This window comes from Gossypium hirsutum, chromosome A06 (genome assembly GCF_007990345.1).
Source record: "Gossypium hirsutum isolate 1008001.06 chromosome A06, Gossypium_hirsutum_v2.1, whole genome shotgun sequence".
Classification (NCBI taxonomy): Eukaryota; Viridiplantae; Streptophyta; class Magnoliopsida; order Malvales; family Malvaceae; genus Gossypium; species Gossypium hirsutum.
This window is the reverse complement of record NC_053429.1, coordinates 118,191,906-118,218,669: the sequence shown is the minus strand read 5'-3', so window position 1 is coordinate 118,218,669 and position 26,764 is coordinate 118,191,906. Positions and strand designations below refer to the sequence as shown.

Here is a 26,764-nt window from a genome sequence, read left to right as displayed (position 1 = left end):
GGATGTTGTGGCCTTTGATTTCCTTGACCACCCCACGAGAAATTGAGATGGTTCCTCCAACCTGCATTATAAGTGTTACTGTATGAGTTATTTTGAGATCTAGATTTATTATTATTACCCATATATTGAACTTGTTCCTCATCGGTGATAGGGTTGAAGGATTAATATTCTGTGTGTACTCCTCCTCCATTTGAATTGCATCTCATCACTGGATGTACCTGAGTAGAACCATAAAAGCAGTCAGTCTTTTTATTTAAAAGTTCTACTTGGTTAGATAGTATAGTAACCGCGTCGAGGTTGAAAACACCGGCTGCTTTGGTTGGCTTTGTTCTCGTGACTTCCCACTGATAGTTATTCAGTGGCATCTCTTCAATAAATTCATAAGCCTCTTCAGGTGTTTTGTTGTTTAAAGTTCCACCGGTGACTGCGTCGATAAGTTGCCTTATTGAGGGGTTCACAATGTTGTAAAAAGTCTGAACCTGCAGCCATAGAGGTAACCCATGGTGAGGGCACCTTCTCAATAGGTCATTGTATCTCTCCCATGCATCATAGAGTGTTTCTAGATCCATCTACACAAAAGAAGAGATATCATTCCTCAACTTAGAAGTTTTAGCTGGCGAAAAATATTTAAGTAAAAATTTTTCGGTCATTTGTTCCCAAGTTGTGATTGACCCTCATGGTAACGAGTTCAACCACTGTTTAGCTTTGTTCCTCAATGAAAAGGGAAACAACCGAAGGCAAATGGCATCGTCAAAAATGCCATTGATCTTAAAAGTGTCGCAAAACTCCAGAAAATTCGCCAAATAAGTGTTTGGATCCTCGTCCTGCAAACCATCAAACTGAACAGACTGTTATATCATTTAAATTGCGTTAGGTTTCAGTTCAAAATTATTTGCAACAATAACAGGTCTAACTGTACTCAATTCGGCTCCTGTTAAAGTAGGTTTAGCATAATCATACATAGTACGAGGAGCAGGATTCTGATTTATTGGATCTGCAGCAACCACAGGAGGAAGCTGATTATTCTGATTTTCAGCCATCTCCTCGGTTGTATTATGGATATCTTCCTCTTGTCCTTCCTCTATATTTCTTAGGTTTCGCTTTATTTCTCTTCAGTTTCTGTGAGTTGTGCTTTCAAACTCACTGTAAAAAAGTAATGGTCCTGACGGGTTTCTCCTAGTCATAAATTATAAAAACCTGTCAGAAGAAAACAAAAGAAAACTTAGTAAAATTAACAAAACTAAGATAAAATTTAAATTGCAATAAAATAAATGGCTAAAGTAATACAAATTAAGCGTTCTTAATATTTTAGATCCCCGGCAACGGCGCCAAAAACTTGATGTATGCGTGATAAGTTTTATATTTATGATTGATCGTACTTGAAAACTAACTATTATCACGATGAAGGTAAGCGCACCTATCGAACAGCAGTATAGTTTATAGCAAGACCGGAATGTCGAACCCACAGGAACTAAAAGTACTAGTATTAACTTTCTTTTTATTATCTAGCCTAAAAAAAGGGGATTTACTTTATCTAAACTAATTAACTAAACTAAGAATGCACAGGAAGAAAATTGGGGAAATACTTTTGGGAAAACTGATTGATTTGGACAATACCCAAGGAAAAATCCACTTAGACTTCACTTGTTACTTGACTCTGAATTAGATGATTTATTCACTTGACTTGATCCGTAGAAATCCCTAATTTATATTATTATCTCTCTCGAGACTAACAACGTCTAACCCTAGGTTGATTAATTGAAATCTCTTTCTAATTAAAACCCCTAGTGTTGCATTAACTCGATCTATAGATTCCCTTATTAGGTTTGACCCTAATCTGGCAAATTTATGTCGCCCTATGTCTAGGGGTGCAATCAACTCCGCTTAATTATACTAAATCTACTCTTAGACAAGGACTTTTTCTCCTCTAAATAAGCACATCAAAACTTGAATCAATATCCTGGAATATTAAAACAAGAATTAAGAACACATAATTAAGAACAAATCAAGTATTTATCATATAATTCAAAAAATAATAATAAGTTTCATCTTAGGTTTCATTCCCCTTAGGTATTTAGGGGACTTAGTTCATAAGTGTAAAAGGGAACATCTTAGAAGAATAATAATATCAAAACATAAAGAAAACCCAAAAACCCCTGAAGGAAATTGAAGGGAGATCTTCAGTCTTGAAGGAGAATTCGGGTTCTGAGATGGATCAATCGGCTTTCTTCGAGTAATTCCTTACCTCCTACTCCGTGTATCCTTTTCTAGGGACCTCCTAGGGTGTTTATATAGGCTTTAGAATGCTTTAAAACCCTTTAGAGTGGCCTCTTCCGAATAGGACTAGACTTGGGCTCGATAGGGACACGCCCGTGTGAGGTGGCTTAGGCCGTGTTTAGAGTCTGCTAACTAGACACGGTCGTGTGGTATGGGCTTAGGCCATGTTACAATATATTAAATAGACACGGGCGTGTTGTCTACCCGTGTGAGGAAGTCCAAGCCGTGTTGATTTCTCACGTTGACTCATTTTCTCTATTTTTAGCCCGTTTCTCGCTCTTTTTACTCTCCTATGCCCACCTAAGTATAAAACATGAAATTAAAGGATTAGGAGCATCAAATTCCACAAATTTAATGATAATTCATCCAAAAATATGCTAAGCATGAGATAAAAATATGTATAAATTACGATTTATCAGTTATGAAATCTTAAACTAATGGACTTGAATGGTAAATAGATCTTTTAAGGAATTATTGGACAAATATCGACAAGTTTTTGTTGTGATTTTAAAAAGTAATAAGGTTAAAATGGTAATTAGGTAATTAAACAGAAAATTAAGTAAAGAAAATATGAAACAATGTTGTTTTCTTCTTATTTTTCTTATTCTTGGCCAAATCTACCATTTTTGAAGGGGAGAGAGCTTTGTTTTGAATTCTTCCTTGCATGATATGATTTTGTGTCCCATTTTTATTGATTTTTATGTTTTTAAGTTTATTGTAGCTTAATCTAGCTAGCTCGAGGGTTAATTTGCAAAAATATTAAAGTTTGAGGGACTTACCATTAATTATTTTGAATGATTTTTTATGTTAATTTTTAGACTATGAATCTTTGCTAAAAAATAAACAAGTTTTGTTAAGTGATTTTTGATGAATTCTGAAATTAGGGATTAAATTGTTAAAGGTGTAAATTTATAGGTTTTATTGTGAAATGATGGTAAATATGGGTTGTATCAAGGTCCCTCGCATCTATGGTTAACATGGATTTAGGTTTAAATGGTTAGATTTTAAGTTATGAGCTTAAAGACTAAATTATGAAAAGTTAAAATGTTAGGGGCAAATTGGTAACTTTACATAAATATGAACTATGGATTAAATTGAATTCTAGAAGTAATTAATTGATTGAAATTACCTATTTAGATCAAGATAAACCACGTTCGGATTTAGATCGAGAAAAAGCTAAAGATTCGGATTAGTTCAACTTAACTACTAGGCCCCTAATTATCGAGGTAAGTTCGTATGAACTATAATCGCTTTTATGCTAGTTAAATTGAATGTTCATTATGTTGATTTGATATGAAAAAATCTTATATATACAAATGTATCAATGTTATGATGAATTGATGGATATTGAGTCCCAGTTGAACCTTAAGAATTCTTAGGATACAAATGACATGTCATTAGGGATTTCATATTTCGGGTGCTGGTCTTGAATGTCCCACTAATGGCTAAGGTTCTACATTTGTTACAGATTCTCCACAGCTCATGTGAGCAGCATTGTGTAGCTTACATTCTGACCACCAGCTCATGTGAGCAAGCCCATTTTACAGCTCATGTGAGCATTGATGTAAAGGAAATGTTAATGTTATAGATAAAGGCACACTTCGTGTGAGCTTTCTCGAGTATCCGATGTAATTCTAAATGGTTCAATGGGAAAGAAAAGGAAAAGGGAAATGGTAAGTATGCAAATGCAATGAATTATGGCATTATGGTAACATTGATGATGTAAAATGTTATGTTTATACATGGTAAACCACATATCTTATGGTTGATTTCATATGTATCATGAACAAGTATACTGACTTGTGAGTTGATGATGTTGTATAAGCTCATACTAAGCATATGGCATTGGTTTCAGTTTATACTTATTCTATGAATTGTATTATAGAGATGATAAGTTATGTTTAAGGTTTATACAAGCTTACTAAGCACTCGTTGATTATTTAGTTTCTTTTCTTTGTCTTATAGATCATAAGAAGCTCGATTTGGTTGGAAGCTCGTCGAAAACCTATCACAGTATCCAACAAAAATTCAGTAGTTTTTGAGCATTTTGGCCAAAGTTTATAATGAAATGTATAGGGTGATATGTAATGGTATTTTGGTGAATGTGTTAATGGTGTTTTAGCATGTATAAGCATTTTGAAAGTTAGGTTGGTATGGTATACCTGATGCCTTACCAAGTTATGTCATTTTGGTTACTTTCATGTGCTTGTTAATAAGGTTATTTGGTATGTTGATTTTTTTTTTAAATGGTCTATGGTGACATGTTTTAGTACCTATTTGGATTAGGTTTGTATGCATGAATTGAGGCAATATTGACATGTTTGGTTAGTTATGTTTGGATGCAATTGTTGTGTCTTTGAATGGCATATTGGTTATGTAAATTAGGTTGTTTGAAATGACTTAGTTATGCATGTTTGAATGGTGTTTGAAACCCATGAATGTGTATTTAAATGGTGGGAATAGTTATCCATGAATTAGGTATGAAATGACTTGATTTTATGTAAAATTTTGAGTCCACACGACCTGAGACACGGGCTGTCACACATGGCCATGTGTCATTTGTGAGTTTTTTAACGTACAAGTCAGTAAGTTATACAGCCTGGCACACAGGTATGTGACACGACCATGTAACCTTACTTAGTGAGTTACACGGGTGAGGACACGAGCTGGGACACGGTCGTGTGTCCCTTGTTCAAAAGTTACACAGCTTGGGGTGATTCCACATGGCCGTGTGACCCTTGTTTCCAATTTTTGCCACTTTTTCCAAAAGTTTCCAATTTGCTTCAAATTAGTCCCGAATTATTTCTAAGCAATTTTTAGGGCCTCGAAGGCTCTATTTAGGGATGAAATGTATGTAATCGAATGAATAATGATATGTTTAATTTATTTAAATGTTAAGACGTTAAATATTTTTTATTGTACATTAATGTTCTGTAACCCTAATTTGGTGACAAAGATGGGTTAGGGTGTTACAAAAAAACTTGAGTTTCCTTGGTATTTATCAGGTACAAACGTCGGTGGAGTTTGTTGAATACAATGAACTCAATCCTTCAGGCAAGTCTTAATTCTCGAGTTTTTTTAAAAAAAATGCAAAAAAACGTTTTTGGAGAGAAATTAAGTTTTCTAAAGAAAATACAAAACTTAGTCAGGAAGCCAATGCTAGCTTTATAAAAGTGCATGCGAAAGGAAAACTTAGTGGGCAAGTTTTTCCTCCCACTACCCTTCATTTGGTATCTGTGACTAATAATATTTCCTCTCATCTGAAATGCAAGTCCTTTGAATTTCAAAAACATTGTCTCATTCTAACTAGTACTCTTTTGGCCAAGTAAATGGATCCAAATAAAATAATAATAAAGTTGCCCTTTCTTTCAAACTAAGGGCTTAATACTTAAGGAATAAACATTAACGTCCATCAGCTAGGATGGCGTATACCCATAAGAGAGTTCGTCAGACCACTAAGCTCGCCTTAATAAAGGCTTCGCCTAAATGTACATTTTATAGTATTCTAGTACTTGGTCATATCTAGTACTATATTCACTCAGAACCTATTCTGTAAATCTTACTTCTAATAATAGTACTTGAATAATATGGCTTCGCTCGGCAGGATGTTAAAACTCTCATTCATTTAGAAAATTTCATCCTCGACATTCATACCTGGAAGTAGATGAAGGTACTAAACTTTCATTTGAATTTCTCTCTCCCATGTGCCTTCTTCGATGAAATGGTTCCTCTATAATACCTTAACCAAGGGGATCCTTTTATTTCTTAGCTCCTTAACCTCTCTAGCTAAGATACAGACATGCTCTTCCTCGTAAGATAAATTTGGTTCAACTTCAAGCTCCTCAATTTGGACCACATGATCGGGATTTGACTTGTACCTCCTTAACATCGATACATGGAATACATTGTGGATCCTCGATAGTTCAGGGCTGGACCTACTTTGTCCAAAACCTCATCAAGTCCCATAAACCTTCGACTTAGTTTTCTTTAACGACCAAATTGGATAATCTTTTTCCATTATGAGTCTTTTAGGAACACTTTATCCCTTATTTTGAAAGAAATTTCTTTGCTCTTTAAATCCATATACGATTTTTGTCGATCTTGAGCCACCTCTAAGTGGCTACGAATCATTGTGACTTTTTCCTTTGTTTCTTGCACCAAGTCTGGGCCTACTATTATTTTCCGCTCAATTCCATCTAGTAGGCAGGTGTCCTATAGCTTCTTCCATACAAGGCTTTAAAGGCAGACATCTTTAGGCTTGCGTGATAACTGTTATTGTAAGCGACTTCCAATAGAGGGATATATTTCTCCCAGTTGATTCCAAAGTATATCACACAACTCTCAGATTGGCCATTAGTCTGAGGGTGGAATGTAGTGCTAAATTTCAACTTCGGTCCCAAGGAATTTTGTAATTGATTCCAAAATCTTGAAGCGAACCTTGAGTCTCTATCGGACACTATTGAAAAGGGTATTCCATGTAAGTGCACTATCTCAGCGATATATATGTCAACCAACTTCTCTAGGGAATAGGTAGTGTTCACTAGTAGAATGTGTGCCGACTTCGTGAGCCAATCCATTACTACCAAAACAGAATTCTTTTTGGATAGAGTAAAAGGTAGCCCTGAAACAAAGTCCATCGTAATCCTATCTGATTTCCCCTCTAGGATTTCTAAGGGGTACAACTTGCATGATAAGACTTGATGTTCAGCCTTCACTTTTCGACAAGTCAGACACGTTGAAACATACTCTGAGATTTCCTTTTTCATACCAAGCCACCAGTATGAGTCTTTCAAGTCTCGGTACATCTTGATATTACCCGGGTGAAGTACTAAATGTAACACCTTTAACCCATCTCCGTTGTCAAATTAGGGTTACGGAGCATTATTGCACATTCGAAAACATTTGAACAATATATCATTCAATAATTCAATCACATCATAAACCATTCATATACATGCACATCGTTCCTAAATCGAGCCCCCGAGGCCCTAAAAATAGCTTAGAAGCATTTCAGGATCAGTTTGAAAGCATTTAGAAAGATTAGGAAAAATATGCAAAATTTTGGAAACAGGGGTCACACAGTCGTGTGGTCAGGCCGTTTGTCTCGCATGGCTGAGACACACGCCCGTGTCTCAGGTCGTGTAACCTCCGATCTAGGGTCACACGCCTGTGTGCCAGGCCGTGTAACTCACTAACTTGTACTCTAAGAAAAATCATTAGATGACACACAGTCGTGTTACTAGACTATGTGTCACACACAGCTGAGTCACAAGCCCTTGTCTTAGGCCGTATGAACCCAAAATTACCTAAAATCAATACATTTCAAAACCATATCATGCCTAACCATTCAAATCATTTAACCACACATTCAAGGGTTCCAACCATCATCCATTCATACATAAAGATACCAATTCAAAACCCTAATTCAACTAACCAATATGCCATTCAAAGGCACCACAGTTATAACAAACAACATTTACCAAAACATGTTAACATTACCTAATTCCATGCATAAAAACCTCATTCTGTTATGTACCTAATACATATCATAAATGACCATTTCCAAGCCAGCATCTTATACCAAAATGCCATATACATCCATTATCAAAAGTGACCAAAAGGACTTACCTATACAAGCATTATAAGTCCAACAACCATACATAAACATCAAGGCACAAACATACCAAATTACCATTTACATATTCATCAAAACACCATTATAAACCTTAGAAAAAATGCTCAAAAACTACCGAATTAACTGCTGGATAGTGTGATAGGTCTTTAACTAGCTTCCAACCAAATCGAACCTTCCGATGATCTATAGAAAAAGAAAACAACTAACGTAAGCAATAATGCTTAGTAAGTTCGTATAAAGGCAACTTAACTACTGACATATTAGAACAAACAACTAAGCATAATTTTTATTATATTTTAAGCTAACTTTCATTTTCTATTCACTACACCACTCATGGATAATTGGTGTAGCCTTGCATATACATGTATATATTTTTCCTTATAAGCATTTCACTTAAACGTTTCTTCTTACCATAACACTTACACATTTAACATATAATCATTCTATAATTCATCTTTTGATTCAAACTTTCATATAAACATATCATCCCGAAATCACTTACTTTCACTAAACAATGTGAAAACTAAATAAAAAGATTAATCATACTTGTTATTCATTTACAAAGCACTTATAGGATTAGTACTGAAAATGGTTCATCGTATGCTTCTTGTACTATAATAATTCAATCCAAACTCATACATATATGTATATAAACATCTATCTTTAACCAAATAATCATCAATATAATGATACTCACATATGATAAAGTAATTCATTGAGCATTTAACATTTATTAATATCTTGACTATACATTAGCCTTTAACATTTAAATAATTTTGTAAATTCCATTCACATTTAGCCCGATGAACTAGTAACTTGACTTGGATACTTGGTTAACTACAACACACCAGAGGCATCATAGATGCATAACAAGAGCATCGAAGTGTAGACAGGGGCACAAATGTGCACACAGGGACCCCCGAAGTGTATACAGGGGCACCGAAGTGCAAATCCCGTAAAGCGCGCATACTAACCCTATTAGCATGCCAATTGTATCCTAATCGTTTACTATGTTAAAACAGGCATTTTAACAAAATTATAACTTTCCTGAATTAGAGTCACTCTCGTATTTCTCAATACACATGCTGTAACAATTCATAATCATTCCAAAATCACATATATAATGTTTCATAAATATTCAATAGTTTTCAAATAAATCATTTCTCACCTTATATTCAATTATAATATTTTGATTTTCAACTTACATATTAAACATCATATATATACATTCATAAATTAGTGGTAACATTATGTATTTGTATATGTACAATTCTATACCTACGAACTTACCTAGCTAAATTGAAACAATGACTAAGTATAGGGGCTATTTGGTAATTTTCTCTTCTCCTCGATTTTTCACTCGTTCTTGATCTTAATTAATAATTTCATTAAATTAATTAATTCAGACAGTAAAACTAATTTATTTTATGCAATTTAGTCTTTTTTGACATTTTTACAAAATTACCTTCAACTTTTCATTTTTATTCAATTTAGTCCCTATATCCTAATCATGCAAATAAACCAATTTAATTGAAAACCCATACCACCCAAATGTTAATAGCTTCCATTACAGCCTACATTTGTAACAATTTCACTTCAACTCCTTGAATTATTATTACTTTAGCAATTTAATCCCTAAACATTTAAATCATTAAAAATTACTTTAAAAATTAATCAAAATTTAAAAAAAAATCTTCATAATCCTCCATAAATAAATAAAAAACTTAAATCTTCAATGACAAAAAAATTAAAGTTTAACAATTTTACGAATTGATTCTCAGGTTAGCTGGACCTAGTTGCAACGATCCCAAAAACATAAAAAAAATTACTAAAAACAAACCTGAATAGCACAACCATGCCAGGAAAGAAAGCTTTTCAAAAATCCATGGCTCGTTCAATGGTGTTTCTTCCTTCTCTTTACGGTGAAGGAACAAAATAAGATGATATTATCCATTTTTACTTTTGTTTTAATGTTTTAATACTTTAAACATTAATTAATAAAAAATTCAAATAATAACTTAATAATCAACCACATTGCCATCCACTATCACAAATTATGGTTAATTTTCCATATTAAATCATCCATTTATATTCATTAAGCCATTTAATCATTCAAATTTAATAGTGATCAAGTTTTACATCCTTTACGGTTTAGGCCTTTTTAATTAATTAACTATCTAAACATTAAAATTTCTTAACGAAACTTTAATACAACCTTAATAACACTCCATAAATATTTAATAAAATACTTATGGCTTGGTTTATAGAAATGAAGTCCCGATACCTCATTTTCTAAAACCACTTGACTTTAAGGTCATACCACTTGAACTTAATTGTTTCCTCAAATAGCATAAATTACCAATTCAACATTTACTTTAATACCATATTTGACTTATAAATATTAAATAATAATATTTACGAACTCACTCATCGGATTTGTGGCCTCAAAACCACTGTTTTCGACACTGTTGAAAAACGGTTGTTACACATATGGTCCTTGGTGAGCTTCTTTCAAAACTTCACTATTTAGTTCATTCCCTAGCGGCACAAACATTCTGTTTCTATATCTAAGCTCACCTTCCTTACATATGCTGAAGTTTACCGCCTTATCAGACATTATCTTTTACTTGAACTAGGCGCACTAAGTATCTTTCACTTGTTCTTCCAAAATCTAAAAGAAATGAGTTGGCTTTACAACCAACTCCACCAACAAGGCTCTATTATCAGACATGGTCACTTTATCTAGAAGGATAATAAGGCTAACACAGTTTTTTACTCAAAGCATCAGCCACTACATTGGCTTTCCCGGGATGGTACTCAATGATCAGGTCATAGTCCTTTAATAATACCAACCATCTTTATTTGGAATTGATTCAAATCTTTCTAGGTCATTAAGTGCTTCATACTTTTGTGGTCAGAGAAGACACGACATTTTTCTCCATACAAGTAGTGTTTCCAGATCTTTTGTAACAACCCAGTTTTATCTAAATCGGAATAGTGGTTTTGAGACCACAAATTTGAGGTTAAAAAATTATTTTAATATTATTTTTGGTGTTTAAAACATGTGCATATGTAAGTGTGAAAATTCCGTGAGCTAATTTTATCGTTTAATAGCTCAATTTGAGAAAAAAAAGGCTTAATCGCGTAAAATGAAAAAATAGCATGCTATAAGTTAAAAATGCTTAATTGATATGGCTTATTAAATGTGAGGCCCTTATGATGAAATTAGACCATTATTAGTGGAATTTGACATAAATGGCCAACCATTAAATGTTTTGTTAACGTTTTAATTAAGGGTAAATATGTCATTTTGTAAAAAAGTTAAATTAAATAAAACAAAGTTAAAAATTAAGCTTCATTTCATCTCTATTTGGTCGAATATGGTGGAAGAAGAAAACCTTAAGTTCATTTTACGGTTCGGTCAATTGGGAGCTTAATTGGTAAGTGTTTTGAGCTCAGTTTTTAATGATTTTTACGTTTTTAAGACCGTTGCTTCGTGTTCTAGCTAGCCCATGCTTTAATTTTTGAAAGTGTTGATGATTTGCCATTGATGAATGCTTGAGATTTGTGATAGATGATGATGAAATATGAAAGCTTGGTGTTTGATATACATGTTTTGTAAAGTGATTTTGAGTAAAAAATGTATATTAGGGATTAAATTGAGAAAAGTATAAATTGAAAGGTTGAAATGTGAAATAAATGATAAAAATGAGCTACTAGGGACCTATAGAGAATTCGGCTAAGCATGGGCCTTATTGAATTTTGTGAATTTGGTGTATTTATGAAATAAGGACTAAATAGTAAAAATATGAAATTTTAGGGGCTAAAGGACAAAAATGCCCAAATATGTGTTTGTGGAGTAGATTGAATGTGTTGATGAATAAAAGAGTTAATTTTAAATGTATATAGTTCAAGAACGAAAGAAAACGGATTTTGATCGGGGAAAATCGAAAGTTGACAAATAGTCGATCCAGTTCGTTTATTCCGAATGCGAGGTAAGTTCATATGCAAATAAATGTCTTTAAATTGAATTATATATGTGTACTTGTCATTGAATTATTATGAATGTTGAAAGTACAATTAGGAGCAAGAATCGACAGAGTTACAACATCCGAAAGTCCCGTAAGAACGTTAGGAATAGTATATGATACAAATGTCATGAAATTAGGTTATCGAGATGTAATTGCATATAAGACCATGTCTGGTACATTGGCATTGTATTGAGATTACGTGTAAGACTGTATCTGGGACATTGGCATCGTTAATCGATTTCGTGTAAGACCCTGTCTGGGACAGTGGCATCGATATGTAATAACATGTAAGACCATATCTGGGATATGGCATTGTTCGAGCTTATGTGACTTCCGAGTATCCTTAATGATTCCAAATGGTTCAACGGGCAAAGTAAAGTTGAGAAAGATTATGTGAATGAGCTAAGTGACTCAGGTACATATGAGATTCATACAAGTATTGAGAAGTGAAGTAAATGATGAATTTGATTAGGATATTGAATATGTGTTCAATGAGAAAGGTTTGTGAACTTGTGAGTGATTAGTTATGTTCACCATATTTGAATTGATATGCAAAGGATCATATGATATCTTTATTTGTATATGGCTTACTAAGCTTTTAAAGCTTACTTTGTGTGTTCTTTCCATTTTTTATAGATTTTCGAAGCTAGCTCGGACATCGGGGATCATCGGGAACCATCATCACACTATCCATTACTTGTTGGTACTTTTGGAGTTTTGTATATATGGTATATGGCATGTATAGGCTAGTGTCATTTTGGTATATTTTGAGTCATGATATTAGCTGTGAGATTTGGCTTGTAAATTTTATCTGTGATGTATATAAGTTACAATGTGTTTTTGGCATGTTTGCCATGGTTGTTTATATGGCTAAGTGATTGCTCATTTGGTTAGTTGTTAGTTGATGTATTAATGCTTGAGGAATGGTAAATTTTGGTATGATTTGTGGATGATGAATTGGTATGTTTGAGAAGCATGATTTGGTTGATAGAAAAGTGAGAAAATTCATTTAGGAGCTTTGTGAATTTGATGATTGTGGCATATTGATTTGGTATGTTTTAAATATGGAATTTAGTAGTTTAATTGGTTGATGAAAAATGGTATGATATGTGTGTGAATTGGCATGTTTTGGCTACCTATATATGTGTTGAAATGATACCATTTTGATGGCTAGATGTGAATGAGAAAAGGGTGGCAAATTGGCTTTACAAATGGTCTATTTTTGTCCATACGGGCAGAGACACAGGCGTGTGTCTCAACCATTGCGACACGCGGTCATGTTACATGGCCATGTGTCCCCTGGGGTACCATTTCAAATTAAGTCAGTATACCCTACAGTTTTGACACGGCCTAGGGACAAGGGCATGTCTATTGGCCGTGTGTGGCACACGGGCTGGCACACGGGAGTGTGGTTGGCTGTGTGGCCAAGTTAGTAACCTCCCTAATTTTCCCACGGCCATAACACACGGGCGTGTCTCTAGCCGTGTGGTACAAGTTAGTATGTATGCCCTGTTTTCACACGGCCTATGACACGAGCATGTCTAGTGACCGTGCGAGGCACACGGCCTGTTCATACGAGCATGTGACCTTTTAATGTTAAAAATTTTACTAAGTCTCAAAGTTTGCAAATGATATCGGTTTAGTCCCGAACCACTTCTAAACATGTTTTAAGGTCTCATAGAGCCTTATAAGGGACATTGTGAATGATTTGAATGAATTTTGATTATGAATGTATAAATGTATGTGAATGATGTGTGTTATTCGGTAATGCCTCGTAACTCTATTCCGGTGATGGATACGGGTTAGGGGTGTTACATCTTTAGTGTTAGTATTACCGCAGCTAATTCCAGATCATGCGTGAGATAGTTCTTTTCATGGGGTTTCAGTTGTCGCGATGCATAAGCTATTACCCTTCCCTTTTGCATAAGCATGCAACTCAATCCATTGACTGATGTATCCGTATAAGCCATATATTCAACTCCAGTCTCAGGTTGTGCCAACACTGAAGCTTTGATTAGGACCACCTTCAATTTCTCAAAATTTTGCTGGCAATCATCACTTCAAACAAACTTTTCTTTCTTTTTTTAGTAGCTTGCTGAGAGGCGGTGCTATTATTGAGAATCCCTTCACGAACCTTTGACAATATCCAGCCAATCCTAGGAATTTGTAGACTTTAGTAACATTCTTGGGCGAGTTCCATTCAAGCATTGCCTTTACCTTTGCAGGGTCCACATTAATTCCATCCACCGATATCACATGTCCCAACAAGTGTACTTCCTTTAGCCAGGATTCATATTTGCTAAACTTTACGTACAATTGATGTTCTTATAGGGTCTTCAATATAATTCTCAAATGCTTTTCATGATTAGTCTCACTTTTGGAAGAAACCAATATGTCATCAATAAGAACCACTACAAACTAATCTAAGGTTGAAATACCTTGTTCATTAAGTCCATGAATACAACTGACGCATTAGTCAAGCCAAACGGCATTATAAGAAACTCATAATGGTCGTACCTTGACCACAAAGCTGTCATAGGTTCGTTGATATCTTTAATCTTTATTTGTTAGTATCCTGACCTTAGGTCAATCTTGGAAAACACTAAAACTCCACTTAGCTAATCCAAAAAATCCCCAATTTGAGGCAGAGGGTACACATAGACCCGTCCTTTTTTATGAATAAGATTGGCGCACCCTAAGGTAACACACTTGGCCTAATAAAACCCTTGCTCAAAAAATCCTATAACTATTTTTTTTCAACTCATTGAGTTCTACTGGCGCCATCCTATAGGGCGTGCACAAAATAGGGGTTATCCCTAGTTCTAATTCAACCGAGAACTCTATCTCCCTCTTAGGGGGCATACTAGGAAGCTCATCGGAAAGTACATTCTAAAACTCTCTCACAATAGGCACTCGACTGATCTCACTTTTGGATTCTGATGTATCTATAATATATGCTAGATAGGCATCTGTGCCTTAAATAATCATTTTCCTGGTGGTTACCGCAGAAATGATTCTATTCATCAACTCTGACTGTTTACTAAACAACTTTATCTCATTTCCCTCAGCAATTGTCAGGCATACACTTCTAGTTCGACAGCCGACCATCGCATTATGCCTGGTCAACCAATATAATCCCAAAATAGCATCAAACTCATGGAAACTCAATAGTAGCAAGTCCACTAAAAATATGTGCTTACCAATAGCCAAAGGACAATCCCTTATTAACCTATTTATTACCATACTTTGACCAAAAGGTTTGTTACTAATACATTCATTTCAAAATATTCTATTTCAAACCTTAGATATAAGAAAAATTAAGTTTGCAAAAAAAAAAGCACAAAACTTGGTCAGGAAGCCATTATTGGCTTTATACAGGTGCACGCGAAACGAAAACTTAGTGGGCAAGTTTGTCCTCCCACTACCCTTCCTTTGGTATCCATGACTAATAACATTCTCTACCATCTTAAATGCATGTCTTTTCAATTTCAGAAACATTGTCCATTCTAACTAGTACTCTTTAGGCCAACTAAATGGTTCCAAATATAATAATAATAAAGCTGACCTTTCTTTCAAACTAAAGGCTTAGCATTTAAGGAATAAAATTAACATCCATCGGCTGGGGTGGCGTATACCTTGTAAGGGAGTTCGTCAGACCACCAAGCTCGCCTTAATAAAGGCTTCTCCCAAAGGCACATTCTATAGTCTTCGAGCACTTAGTCATATCTAGTACCATATTCACTCAGAACCAATTCTATAAGTCTTACTTTTAATAACAATACTCAAGTACTGCGGCTTTGTCGGGCGGGATATTACACAGTCAAAATCTCCAACTTACAGCTATACGTCAATTATTGCACTTTTACTCATACCAATTCCTTCAACTAACAAACTGACTTAATTATCCAGACATTTTCTTATTATCTACTTGCTTAAAACACCATAACCATATTCTTTGCAGTCCATTACTTACTGATTATCTCTTCACACATACATTTAGCCCAAGGTGGTTGTTCACAATTGTTAGTCATTGGCGGATACATATACACGTTTGGCAAATACTTATGCATATCAGAGTATCAACAAACTACTAATCATATCATACCCTAAACGAATACCACATAACCCATCCTGATAATACACTGTGTAGATCATTCAGATGATTTCCATGCCATTTTACTCTAGAACCCCAGACTCTCAAATAATCAATAATCAAATTTGATATTGTTTCAGAAGAAGTCATTATACAACTCAAACAAAACGGATTCCAGATAACTCCAATCTAGCCATTTTATAACACAAATGAACCCACATTGTCCAGTTCTTAAGTCACACACAACTACGAATATATCCATGTCCAACATTATCAAACCATCATGACAGATACCTTTATTAACATACAGATGCGCTGTTCTTTTGAAAAACTTATTCAATTATTTTACAGACATTACTCAACCCTTAACCTTAAACACATAAATACTTTATCTTAGCCATACTTAATACAAGCTAATAGAAATTATTCATATCTTGCCATAAAGGTAAATGCAAATACCATAAAATATGTTCAGTTATTTAAATTTAAAATTTCAATAAAATAAAAGTATATAAGATTACTAGATATTATATATATATTAAAAAAAAATAATAGACAAGCCTATACAAATTTGAAAAACATTTAAAATCTCTATTCAAGCCTTAAATTTGGACAATCATGTGTAGTATTGATACCATGCTTAGATCTAATTGGGCAGAACCCATGACTAGCTAGATAGAAGTTTAGAAACTATTTCTTAAAGGTTCAAGTTATTTTAATCAAGGATGGCAATAGAACAATGCAAAAACAAATAGTATCAAATCTATTGACAAACCCACTCCAGTAGGGAAATTAAAACTTCAATACAACTTATACTCCCATGAATGTATACCCATGAATGTTATATACATTCATCTATAATTCCATTTGATATTTATTAGAATTTCTAATATTTTCGAAGACATAAACATAAAAAGATCATCTATGAATATTTCAACAAAAACTTGAGGGTTTATTGTATAATATATTCTTACATATATATGAATAAAACAATAATTTTAATATTGGCAAAACGAAATGAGAAAAGCAAATCAGAACTCCCATTCAGAATGTGTTTTAACTCAAAGAAACCTAAAACATATGTAATTTGCAATAAAGAGATCATTCACATCAAGTAGAAACAAGAGAAAAGATGGATGTGAAAGCAAAGCCCAACAACATGCAACACGTAGCAGCGGACATTAAAAGGATCGATAATCACTCTCAAATGATTCAGCTGCTGAGTAAAATAGCACAATGTCACCCTCTTCAGGCAACTTAAAGCTAACCTTCTTTTTCAACTTCCCATTATGGCTTCTCCTAAATGAAGAACCTGAAACATCCTCCCCTGAACCCTGTTCCAAACACAAATTATTATCTCCTGTTGTAAAGGGTCCACTTCGATGATGATGATGATGATGATGATGTACCCTTCTTGACAAGTGTTTGAAGACATGAAGTTCACCTCCATTAAGATAATCTGGGTTCAACCCTTTAGGACCAGGTGAAGCTAATAACCAATCCTCTAGAGTCAACGTCCTCACTTTTGTCTGCTTCTTCTTCTTCTTCTTCCTCTTTTTTAAGCACTCGGGCTTCATGGATTCAATGATGGAGGATGATCTTTGAGTTGTACTAAATGACTTGGCTTGATCTCGCTTTGAATTGGAGGGCTTGCTTGCTTTTGCACCCATTGGAATTGGACCTCCTTATGAAATAAAATCACCAAATGTCAGATAGCATGGATTTGGGCAGGGTTGGGAGAGCTAGGAATTAGCATTTGAATGGGATTTATAAAGAACAAAAGGGGGTGAACTCTACTTTGGAAATGTGAATGCTCAATGGCAGCAACGAGAGCGTGGACGGCATCATTGTTTTATGGGTTAATTCTAGAAGACATCCCTAAACTATGACCTAGACCTTAAATTGGTCCCCAAACTTCAAAACATTCTAAATGAGTCCTTGGAGTATTAGTATCTTATCAATTAAGTCTTTTAGGCAATCTCGCCATTAGTTTGGGTTAGATAGCAAACACGTATCTAGCTACTGTTTCAACAATTTTAGATTTTACATGTTAAAAGAATATCCCTAATGACACAGGTTTTTAACATGTTAGATCCATATAATATTTTACAATTTGATCATGTGTTTTAATCATGCTCTAGGTCATATATGAATTGACATTTAACACCTAAGTTGATATCTAGGCTAATAGAAGGATCTTATTGATACAATACACATACTTTAATGACTAAATTAGAACGCCTTGAAATTATTGAACTATTTAAGTAAAGGGTAAACTACTTTAGGTTACTCAAATTTTAGGGCACTTTCATTTTAGTCACCCAACCGTTAAATCTCTTACGACAGTTAACTATACACGACACTTTATGTTCACATTTTTATTTTGATCAACCAAAAAATATCCATTTTTTAAGTATTGATCAGGGAAAAAACATTAAGGATTAAAGTGAAGAAGCGGTGAAAACTAAATTAATGCTTTAAAAATTGTCAAATTGTACCTCCTTGTCAAAAGTTCAAAATTTCTTTTTTTTTTCAATATTGAAATTTTAAATTTGAAAACATAAAAAAAAATTAAATAAGTTAATGATTATTTTTATCCCTTAATAGTGTCAATTGATTTGTTACTATAATATTGAAATTAATTAAATTAATTAATTTAGTCTCCTTTTAAATTTTATTTTATGTTTCCAAATAAATCATCTTTAATAATTGTACATGAAATTCAAATTTCTTTTGATTATATGATCTCGAGTCTTTCATACTAAGCTAAAAGTAAAGAAAAATCCTTACAATTAATTAATTTTATCTTCCATGTCAAACAAAGTCTAGAATTTTTTTTCATCATTTCTTTACCCAGATGAAGAACAAGCAATTAATTTAATTAATTGTAATTATTTTTCTTTGCTTTTAAGTTAGTATGGAATATTTGAGATTTTATAATCAAAAGAAATATAAGTTTCGCAGAAAATTATTAAATATGTGTTATTGAGTTGATTTCATTAAGAATAATATGGAAACATAAAATAAAATTTTAAAATTTAGAAAGAGATTAATTTAATTAATTTCAATATTAGTGTAACAAATCGGTTAACATTATCAAGGGATATAATAATTTCAACGAATTATTTAATTAATTTTTATATTTTAAAATTTAAATTTTCAATATTAAAAAAAATTAGAATTTTAAGCAATGAAATAAAAAAGTAATATTGAATAGATTTTTAACGCAATATTTTAGTTTCTGATGCTTTTTCACTTTTAATCCTTAATTTTTTTTACCCGAATCAATAGTTTAAAAAATGACTTTTTTTTGGTGACCAAAATGAAAGTGTAAACATGATATGATGTATATAGTTAATCGCCAATAGAGATTTAATAGTTGAGTGACTAAAACGAAAATACCCTAAAAGTTGAGTGACCAAAATGAAAACACCCTAAAAGTAGAGTTACCAACTAGATAGTTTACCCTTAATTAAAACAAATAATATAGTCTCTAGCAACAGGTCATAAAAAATTGTAGGGATGGTGAACTAGTGTAGAGAAGAGGACATTTAGGATGGCTACTTCAGCATCTTAATGACAATGCATTCTCCAATTATTAGAAGTTAGATAAAAGCAATGGTTGAAAAGAAAAAGACGACAACCATACTTTCCATATCTGTGGAATCAAACCATGGATGGGTCTTTTGGTATCTTTCATTATTTTTTTTTTCTTTTTGTTCTAATGTGATGCAAGATTAGTTGGAAAAATGAAAATTCTATTGCATATATTTATATCGCACTTAATACTGGACATCTAACTTAAGTACAGGGTTTTACTATCCTCACGTCCGTAAATCTGTCAGCAATGATAGACATCAATCCCTTGCCCCTAGACCGATGATGGTAACTTGATTCGTCTAAGCTTCAAGGCTTATTCAAAAAATAAAAAACTTAAAATTAAAATATAAATTTGAAAAATAAATTTTATTTTTTAAATAGAAGCCTCATGTAAATTTTTTTTGCTCAAGTCTAATCTGATCTAATCCAAATTTGTTTAAATTTTTTTCCTAATGTTATGTTGCTATTATATTATTATTTTGTTGTTATTTACAATTATTTTAGTATTATTTAAGTTTTTTTATGTATTTTCAATTTATTAAAAATATTTATTTTAATATTTTTAGTATATTTGTTGTATTATTTTTTTAAATTTATTTTTATATATAAAAAATTAACACTAACAGGTCGGGTTGAGCTCTGGTTTACCAATTTTTATTTGGACCGAGTTTTGACAAAATTTTAGACCATTTTTTTTAGGCCAAGCCAAACTCGAGCTTAGAATTTTGCATTAGTTTAACCCATGATCAGGTCTACTTGCCCTGCTTATTATTATTATTATTATTATCATTATTATTTATCTTTCCTATCTAAGCTTGACAACAATTGAATGTCAAGTTTCATTAGATTAAAGAAGTTAAACTAAAGACAATGAAGAAGACAACAATGGAAGTCAAAAAACCCATCTAGCTTCTTTGCCAATGCCAAGGAAGAAGAAATTTGTAGCTCTGGCAGTTTGGATGTAATAGAAAGTAACGTGGGTTTGCAGCAGAAATTAAAAAAAAATGATAATAAGTTGGTGATTCTTTTAAGAAATCACAAACTGTAAACTAACAATTTTCCCTTAAGTATACCCGTAATGTAGTGATAAAAATTTTGTTTTAATTGATATCAAGTTTCGAATTTGATCTATGAACTATTTCCAAGATGTGATTTCGATAAGAAGAAAAGAAAACTGGAGATGTGGAAGTATGAAGTTGGAAACTTATGGATTGCCAATTGGCCTTCATTTGAGCAGTTGGAAGAAAGAAATATGGGGGTGGCCTGCAATGGCTACACTACAAAAGTGGCCTCTCAACGTGATTAGTTGCCTTTTGAGATTATCGATTGCAGCTTCTGACGCCCTAAACTGTCCCATAATTTTCTATTCTCAAATAATGTCAAAATTCCTTAATATAAAATATAATCTCATTCTAGCTCTTTTAAGTAATCATAATCTTAAATTTAGGAGAAAGTTACATTTTATTTTTATTATTTTAATTAATTTATTTTTTTTAAATAAAATTTAATGAAAATCTTTAAAAAAATTAAATAATTATTTTGTAATTTTTTAAAATTAAATAATCATTAAAATTTAATTAGATTTAAGTCCTACTACATCTCTCTATTGAATCGGTTAAACTGGCCGTTGACTCCCTTACTTTTCAATGATGCCTACAAGGCATCATTGAGCAGGAATGGTGAGAATAGTGCTGAAACTCGAAACAGTACAGGTAGCCTGGGCTAGAATCAAGATCATATATTAATTTAGAAGCGATATACCATGAAATTTTCCATGATATTTTCCATCTTCTTAGTTTGCGATGAATGCATAAGAAACCAAATCAATTAGTGCTTGTTCTTAATTGATAAAGAAATGACTATAGATGAGCAAATGAAAAAGAAAAAGGAAACTGTGAGAAATTCGGTAAGCAGATTAGTCAACGGAGAATAATCACGACAACCGGCCAGTTAACTTCTCAGCCATTTAGATTTGATATAGCTACAGCCACATTGGCAAGTCAAGATCAAGGGTACTGATTTCACTCACACCCTTCCCTTGGTACATGTAGCTTCCATACCTTATCATCATTTTCTTACATTTCGAAAAATGAGGGGAAAGCTCAAAGACTGAAGAGCCGATACTAATATAAAACCCTAGCCGCTGTATCTGTTTATATAGAGGAAATATCTAGGGCAACTGAGGAGGAGGAGAGATCTCAGCCGCACATCTTTTTGGAGTTCAAAATGGTGACCAGTGTGACGCTGACACAAAACACCTCTAATTTTGTTTTTTTGTCCCTCTTCTATGTTAATATTTTGTATTTAATCCTTCTACTATAATTTGACATAATTTATAGATCAAAATTGGTAATACCTTTTAACTTAGTTGTTTCCATTAAAATGGTAATATAGATGTTTTTAAAAAATCCATTAGCATCCATCTAACATTTAAATTTATTATCGATTGAATATAAGTGGCTAGATTTCCACTTACCCCAACTATCTAATCGAATAAAGTTAAAAAAAAATCACTTTAATGAAAACAACTAACTTAAGGTGTAATCAGTTTGGACCTACTAATAATATAAGTAGAAAGACCAAATTATGTCAAAGAAAAATTAGTTCCCAAATTTTAATATAATAGAGGGACTAAAACCACAATATACCGCTGTTTTACGATCAAGTTGTTGGGATACATAAAAGCATGTTCAATTTTATCAGAAAATAAAGCTTTGTTAATTATATTCTCATACAATTTGTTAATTATATTCTCATACAATCTGTTCTTCATTTTCTCCAAATCATCCCTCAAATATTTAGGCAAGTAAATTTATCTAAGGTAAAAAAAAAAAAAGAAAACACATGTCAATAGAAACTAGTTAAATTCACGGGTTAAATTTATAAAATATTTACTTTTGGCATTTTTGCTACATTCTCTCTCAAAAAATTAGTATAAGAGCGAGCTAAGCATAACCATTTTCTCTGAATAGATGATGAGAACTTGATAAGCAAAACAGTTTCCATTTACAACAATAAAAAGGCAAAAGCCTAAGCAAATGTTTGCATACTGGGAAAAATATGTAATCTCCCAACTTATTGTTGTACTTGCAAAATCATAACATCCGAGTTTAAGGATACAATAACTTCCAACTGTCTAAATAACAAAACGCAAGTGCTGCAATTAAGTTTTGTTAGTAATATTCTTCAGGGTTTTCCTTGCTCTGAATGAGAGGAACACCGTCTTCTCTCCAAACTATCCGGTCTTCGCATAAAGCAGCTGTCACCTCTACGTATAACTTATGTTCCTGTAAAAGTATGATAATCGTTGTAAATTTGCTAAATCCTTAATGAACTTTTTGATTTGCAATGCAGAATATGAAAAGGAACTTGGCAATAAGTATACCCTGATTTTGTCACCATCTTATTATCAATTTACTATTGTGTGATTCGTTTCGGTGTGATGTTAAATGTACGAAAACATTTACTTTAAGGAAAAAACAACATAAAAGAACCTCACCTCTCGCAAAACCCTAGCAGCTAACTCCTCGGCGGTGTCATTGGCAAGCACAGGGACAATTTTCTGTGCAAGTATTCGACCCGTATCGTAATGCTCATCAACAAAGTGTATTGTTGCACCTGAGTATCTAAACAATCATGACCAAAGAAGACTTCACTAACTGAAAAAATTCAAAATGCCAAGAATAAAAATAAAAACACAAAGAAGACTAAAACAGAAACATGATATGTGAAACTAAAGGCAAAAATATACCTTGCTCCAGAAGCAATAACTGCCTTATGCACTTTCATACCATAATAGCCTTTACCTCCAAAAGATGGAAGAAGAGATGGATGGATGTTGAAAATTGATCTAGAATAAGCTCGAATCAACTCTGCCGGTATAAGTTTCAGATATCCAGCCAAAAGAATAAAATCAACCTCAAATTCCCTGAGTTCGATAAAATGTAATACAAGAATAAGTGATTAATCATTTCCATAAGCAATAAAAAGATGATACGAAACTCTCAAAAGTTTTAAGAGCATCAAAAGCTTCCTTTGGATTGTATTATATAGGTAAAGAGTTAATATGATAAGAGACTAAGCATAAGAAAAATAATAATAATCGTATACCACTACTATTTATGAATGCCAAAAGAAACTAACCAAGATAACCAGATTTGAAAGAAGAAACAACCTAAGAACCTTTACAAGGTCATCAGGAGATAGACCGTCAGGTTCATCTTTTGTTTTTGGAAACAAAATAACTGGGATGCCTTTATCTCTAGCATATTGTGAGCCTCCACAAGCTGCCATCACCAAAAAAAAAAAAAAAGAATATACATGATTCCTGAAGTTGCAATAAAGATTTTATCATCTCGACTTAAGGGCAGCAACTAAACTTGTAAATTTGAATAACATTACTTAAATTATATTCTAATTCAAAGTTTTTGTTAAAGCAATTATATTCTGGCAAATTACAAACAGACTTACAAAATTATAAATTTCACTAGCATTTTATTTAAGAGAACAAATTACCATGTTTATTAGTGACCAAAACTACAACATCTCCATTGACAGAGCCTTCAATGCATGCTTGGTTAATTGACCTGAAATTCGAGCCTCCACCAGAGACAAAAACAGCTAGCCTTTTCCGCTTAACCCATGATTTTGAACCTTCCTTCTCAGGGACAAGATTACTTACTTTTTCTACACTGTTTTTACACGGTAATCTTCTTACAGACCTCAACCTTTGAGAAGATAGGAAATATTGGTTTTCAAAAGAAACTTGATATTTGGATTGATTGAAACAAGGATAAGAAAGAGAAGGTGGTGAGGAAGATAATGGATTTTGAGGATTTCTATATAATGGGGTTATTGAGTTTGAGCAAAACCCAGAGAACAAGCTTTGTGATTCCATCAAAATCAAAGATAAATGTGACGAATTGGGGAAAAAGGAGAAAAAAAAGTTTTTGTATTCTCTCAACACTGAATAGTGGATGCAACAAGACCCCAAAAGCTAGATATTAGCATTCTATGCAATAAATGCATAAAAATGGAAATACACTCAATTGATCTCTAGCCTCGAAGATTGTAGAGTTCAAAAAACCTTCAAATTACTTCCTGCAAAATACAAGTTCCAGTGTTAAGCATTTACATGCGGACGAAGATGATCAAGAACCATCATGACAAAGCATTGCCCAGAGAGAGAGACAGAATCTCATTGTGAATACTCTTTTTTAACATTACGAGAAACAATAAAGCTAAAACAATGAGCTTCATTCCTCTTTAAGCTAAAGACTTAAGAAGAACAGAGCAGAAGCATAAATATCAATCAATGTATAATGCTGCCACCAAGGATATTCAAATTATAAAGCAAAACTATATCAGCTAAACTCGAATCAAATTAAACACTATTTGAGAAGCTTCGTGATGGTTCAGCAATATCCAAAGATTCGCAATTTTTAAGCTATCTCTAAACGATTGGTAGCTACCGTTCCATCCCAACATTCAATAATTCGTTAAGCTTTAAAATTAATCCAACATTCACTAACATTGTTTTATTAACATAACACTCGCCCCAAACAAACATAAACAGACCATATCTATTGAAAGAAAGAAAAAAAAAGGCGTTTGACTACATTATGTATAAAAAGCAGCAGAGTAAGAACCAAATATGGTTTCAGCATCATAACATTCCAAGGCACTCAAAAGTTTGGAAGCATAACAAGAAGGTGAATAGAGAATCGTGATCGGCAGCAACTTCCCGCAATTTTCAAATCCCTTAGCTAAATAAATACAAAAAAAAAACTTTATAGAAATACTGACCTGCTGCAGCTGAGAGCTTGGGATAGGGGATCTATGGAGAGAAATATAATTTTATGGTAATGAAGAGAGACAGTAAGCAAGAAAGAAAGGAGTGGGTGCCTCAGGACTGTGCGATTATTCGACTAGTGAGTCTGGCGTTGGTAAAAAAAGGAAGAAAGAAAAGAGTTAAACTAAAGACGTAAAACGATGAGTTTTATTAGATACAAGCTGGGTTGTTTTATTGGACCATTCTTGAAGCCTTCTTATTAACACAACATGGGCTGCTTTAATGGGATCATTGGTTTTCAATTGCATAAATTCAAATACAAAAAGCCTACTGCCAAAATAATATTTGAAGCTAAATATACTGATAAAAAGGAATTTTGGTGTTAATTTGAGCAACATCTGGTTTTACATAAACACAGAAAGTCGAGAGAGCCAAGGAGGGATTTTACCTTTCTCTCTGACCAGGAAGCAACCGTCGACCAACAAAGAGATGGCTGCGATGGGAAGAGCCAGCAGCTGCAGTGAGAGAGAGAGAGAGAGAGAGAGAGAGAGACTGAGAGTTGGATGAACAAGAATGATTTTGGGTTTAGATTTTTAGGGTTGGGTTGGGTAGATTAAATTGGGTTATATGAATGACTGGGTTTGGTATATATTTTGGGTTAATTAATTATATAATACAGATAATTAATAAATAAAAATAATATATAAGTTAGTTTTTGCAATTGCTAACTAAAAAAATGTAGGTTTCTTTTCAGGTAAATTGCATTATTAGTCACTAAACTATAGGTAAATTTTAGTTGTAGTCATTTAATTAAAAATTATTATAATTTGATAATTAAATTATTCAAAAATTTTCATTTAAATGATTGGATTGTTGAAATCGATATTATATAATTTTCTTTATTCACACTACCTACCCAATAGAAAGCTTTTTTTCCCTTCTACAGTTCAATGGTTATTGATCCACCGTATCAATTTTTGAATTATGACTTGAAACTCATTGGCAAAACTTTTTAAAAAAAAAACTTAACAACCCAATAACTTAAATAAAAATTTTTGAATAATTTAATAATTTAAATAAAAATTTTCGAATAGTTCAATAATCAAATTGTAATGTTTTTAATTAAGTGACTAAAACAAAAATTTACCCTTAGTTTAGTAACTAATAATGTAATTTACCCTTTTCTTAATGTAGCTTTTAACTTCTTTATTCTAACTCATAATATATAAAATTAAGTTATCAAAATAAAAAATTTATTTTATGGGGAAACAATTAATTTTGTTTAAGGCATAAATACCTATAAATATATACTAAGTAAAGATTTCCAAGGCTTGCTC

General features: G+C 32.9%; 1 protein-coding gene and 2 non-coding genes across 5 annotated transcripts; 1 reads left to right on the top strand and 2 right to left on the bottom strand.

Annotated features, from left to right (window-relative positions):
- The first annotated feature begins 495 nt into the window (after positions 1-495).
- Positions 496-602, top strand: LOC121231515 (small nucleolar RNA R71). The gene has a single exon (XR_005929573.1). It is a non-coding gene; the product is annotated as a small nucleolar RNA R71 (small nucleolar RNA).
- A 20,924-nt stretch (positions 603-21,526) lies between these two features.
- On the bottom strand, positions 21,527-21,626 carry LOC121231299 (small nucleolar RNA snoR109). Its single transcript, XR_005929361.1, has one exon. It is a non-coding gene; the product is annotated as a small nucleolar RNA snoR109 (small nucleolar RNA).
- A 956-nt stretch (positions 21,627-22,582) lies between these two features.
- On the bottom strand, positions 22,583-26,488 carry LOC107961941 (phosphoribosylglycinamide formyltransferase, chloroplastic). Of its 3 annotated transcripts, XM_016898125.2 has the most exons (7): positions 25,876-26,488; positions 25,442-25,572; positions 24,152-24,736; positions 23,811-23,922; positions 23,388-23,564; positions 23,136-23,262; positions 22,583-22,923 (listed from the first exon to the last, which is right to left on the bottom strand). In XM_016898125.2, exons 3-7 carry the CDS (start codon positions 24,531-24,533, stop codon positions 22,810-22,812), a joined length of 912 nt encoding a protein of 303 aa, XP_016753614.2. In that variant the 5' UTR covers positions 24,534-24,736; positions 25,442-25,572; positions 25,876-26,488; the 3' UTR covers positions 22,583-22,809. The 3 variants fall into 3 exon arrangements, with proteins under 3 accessions (XP_016753614.2, XP_016753615.2, XP_040971920.1); XM_016898126.2 differs by lacking the exon at positions 25,442-25,572; XM_041115986.1 differs by lacking the exon at positions 25,876-26,488 and having other exon boundaries at positions 25,442-25,839.
- Between the last annotated feature and the right edge of the window lie 276 nt (positions 26,489-26,764).

Coding starts and splice junctions, on each gene's coding strand:
- LOC107961941 (XM_016898125.2), bottom strand. CDS start 24,533: ATGGAATCACAAAGCTTGTTCTCTGGGTTTTGCTCAAACTCAATAACC. Junction 23,923..24,151: donor TTTGGTCACTAATAAACATG/GTAATTTGTTCT, acceptor TGGTGATGGCAG/CTTGTGGAGGCTCACAATAT. Junction 22,924..23,135: donor CTGCTAGGGTTTTGCGAGAG/GTGAGGTTCTTT, acceptor ATACTTTTACAG/GAACATAAGTTATACGTAGA.